The sequence below is a fragment of the Erigeron canadensis genome, chromosome 7, assembly GCF_010389155.1.
Source record: "Erigeron canadensis isolate Cc75 chromosome 7, C_canadensis_v1, whole genome shotgun sequence".
Classification (NCBI taxonomy): Eukaryota; Viridiplantae; Streptophyta; class Magnoliopsida; order Asterales; family Asteraceae; genus Erigeron; species Erigeron canadensis.
In genome coordinates this window covers 22,173,854-22,175,619 of record NC_057767.1, presented here as the reverse complement: position 1 = coordinate 22,175,619, position 1,766 = coordinate 22,173,854, and the positions used below count along the sequence as shown (strand labels likewise).

Below are 1,766 nucleotides of genomic sequence, written 5' to 3'. Positions count from 1 at the left end.
AGCCTTTATTAATAATAATGAGGTTACATACCGTATCCTCTAGGCTTTGAAAAAGAAAATTGAATAATAATAAAAAAAGGAGGACTAATTTATTCTTCCAGATTTGTCTTACCTCTGGACGCATCGTCATCCATGCAGGTGTCCATAGTAAGGTCCTTCACTCCATGAGAGGTAGTGAGGACCATCTTGGCCATCTCTGGACAGTTTGCTTTCCTTTGTAATCAAGGTCCCTATTCCTCCGTTTGACTCATACTTGATCATTTTGTGTGCTACGGAGGGTATCATGCCAAATTTTTGGATTCCAGGTCTTCCTATAATGGCTTCGAAAGGTGATATTCCCGTTGTTACCAGAAAAGTAATCCTCTTTTTTCGTTCCCAGCGCCCTTCTCCTATTGTCATTTGTACCGCTAGCTTTCCTAGTGGTTTATCTTTGTTCCCTGAGTACCCTTGGACCGAAGCTTCAGTGCCACAGGGTGCAGTTTCCAGAAAGCCTTCTCATATAACACATCACACTCGCTTCCGATGTCTACAATGATATTCTTTACTTTGGATATTTCTAAAACTGCGGAAATTACAAGAGGATCCCTTAAGGTTTTATAGATTTGAGGGAACGTGATGCGTCCTATGTCCCCCTTGTAGATCTTGGGGAGGGAAAATCCTGACCCCGGCTTAATTTTCGTTATTGTATAAATTTTTTTCTCAGGGCCTTTTTTCTTTTCATCTGCATCGTCTTCTTTTTTCACATTATGCTGTTGCCTGACACTTTTTACCAGGTGCGAAAGTTTCCCGTCGTTTATAGCTTCCTCGATGGCTTTCCTGAGTTGCCAACACGCGTTCGTGTCATGGCCATAGTCCCTGTGGAATTCACAGTACTTCTCCGGATCTTTCCTATTTTTTCCACTTAGCCTGGGAAGGATGGGGAAGGTTTTTGCAACACTTTCAGTGAGTAATATTTCTTTCGGACTTTTGTGCAATTCCGGAAGATTTACCTTGAGGTACCCTTTGTCATCCTTATGGTACGGAGTATATCTTGGTTTTTCCCTTTCGCCTATCCATTTTCCTTTCCTGTTTGCCGGAGTTTTCTTTTCCTGCGTGGGACTTGTGTCTCCTTTCAAAGCGGTGTCCCTGGCATCCAAGTACACGTGGGCCCTGTTTAGAACCGCTTCGTAAGTCTTCGGGAGGTCCCTGTATAGGAATTCAACTAACCCTCTACTCCGAAGGCCATGAAGTAATCCCGATATCCTTTGTGACTCAGGGAGGTCCACAATATCCTCTGTTTCCGTGGTAAATCGGTCCATCAACGTTCTGCAACCTTCTGTTTCCTTCTGTTTTATTCCATGAGCGGCCACATGAATCTTCTTGTGCTTTTTCTGCTGGCTAAAACGGGCTCTAAATTTCTCCTTAAGGTCATCGAAGCTGACGATGGATCCTTTTGTGACGCTCTTCAGCCATTCTCTGGCGTCTCCTTTGAGTGCGTATCTAAACATCCTGCACGCAGTCGGTACATTCCAGACCTTCATCTCTGCCGCCCCCTCAAATGCTTCCAGAAAGTCATCAAGGTCTCTCTTTCCTTTGTACGTCCCCAGATGGGAAGGGTACTTCAGGTCCTTCGGGAGAGGGTAATTTTGTATCCATGCCACGAACGGTGAATTCTCTGCGCTTCCTCCAACCAACTATAATTCCAACGTGTTTCGATATATAGGGGCCCCTCAACCTTGCGGACCATACACTCCGGGAGGTGGCATAGCATACTGTTGTCCTATGAT

At 44.7% G+C, this 1,766-nt stretch overlaps 1 protein-coding gene across 1 annotated transcript; it reads right to left on the bottom strand.

Annotated features, from left to right (window-relative positions):
* Positions 1-416: 416 nt before the first annotated feature.
* On the bottom strand, positions 417-1,520 carry LOC122609097. Its single transcript, XM_043782158.1, has one exon. It carries the CDS (start codon positions 1,518-1,520, stop codon positions 417-419), a length of 1,104 nt encoding a protein of 367 aa, XP_043638093.1.
* Positions 1,521-1,766: the final 246 nt, after the last annotated feature.

Bases quoted from the DNA above. Each gene is read 5' to 3' on its own strand.
- LOC122609097 (XM_043782158.1), bottom strand. From the start codon at position 1,520: ATGAAGGTCTGGAATGTACCGACTGCGTGCAGGATGTTTAGATACGCA.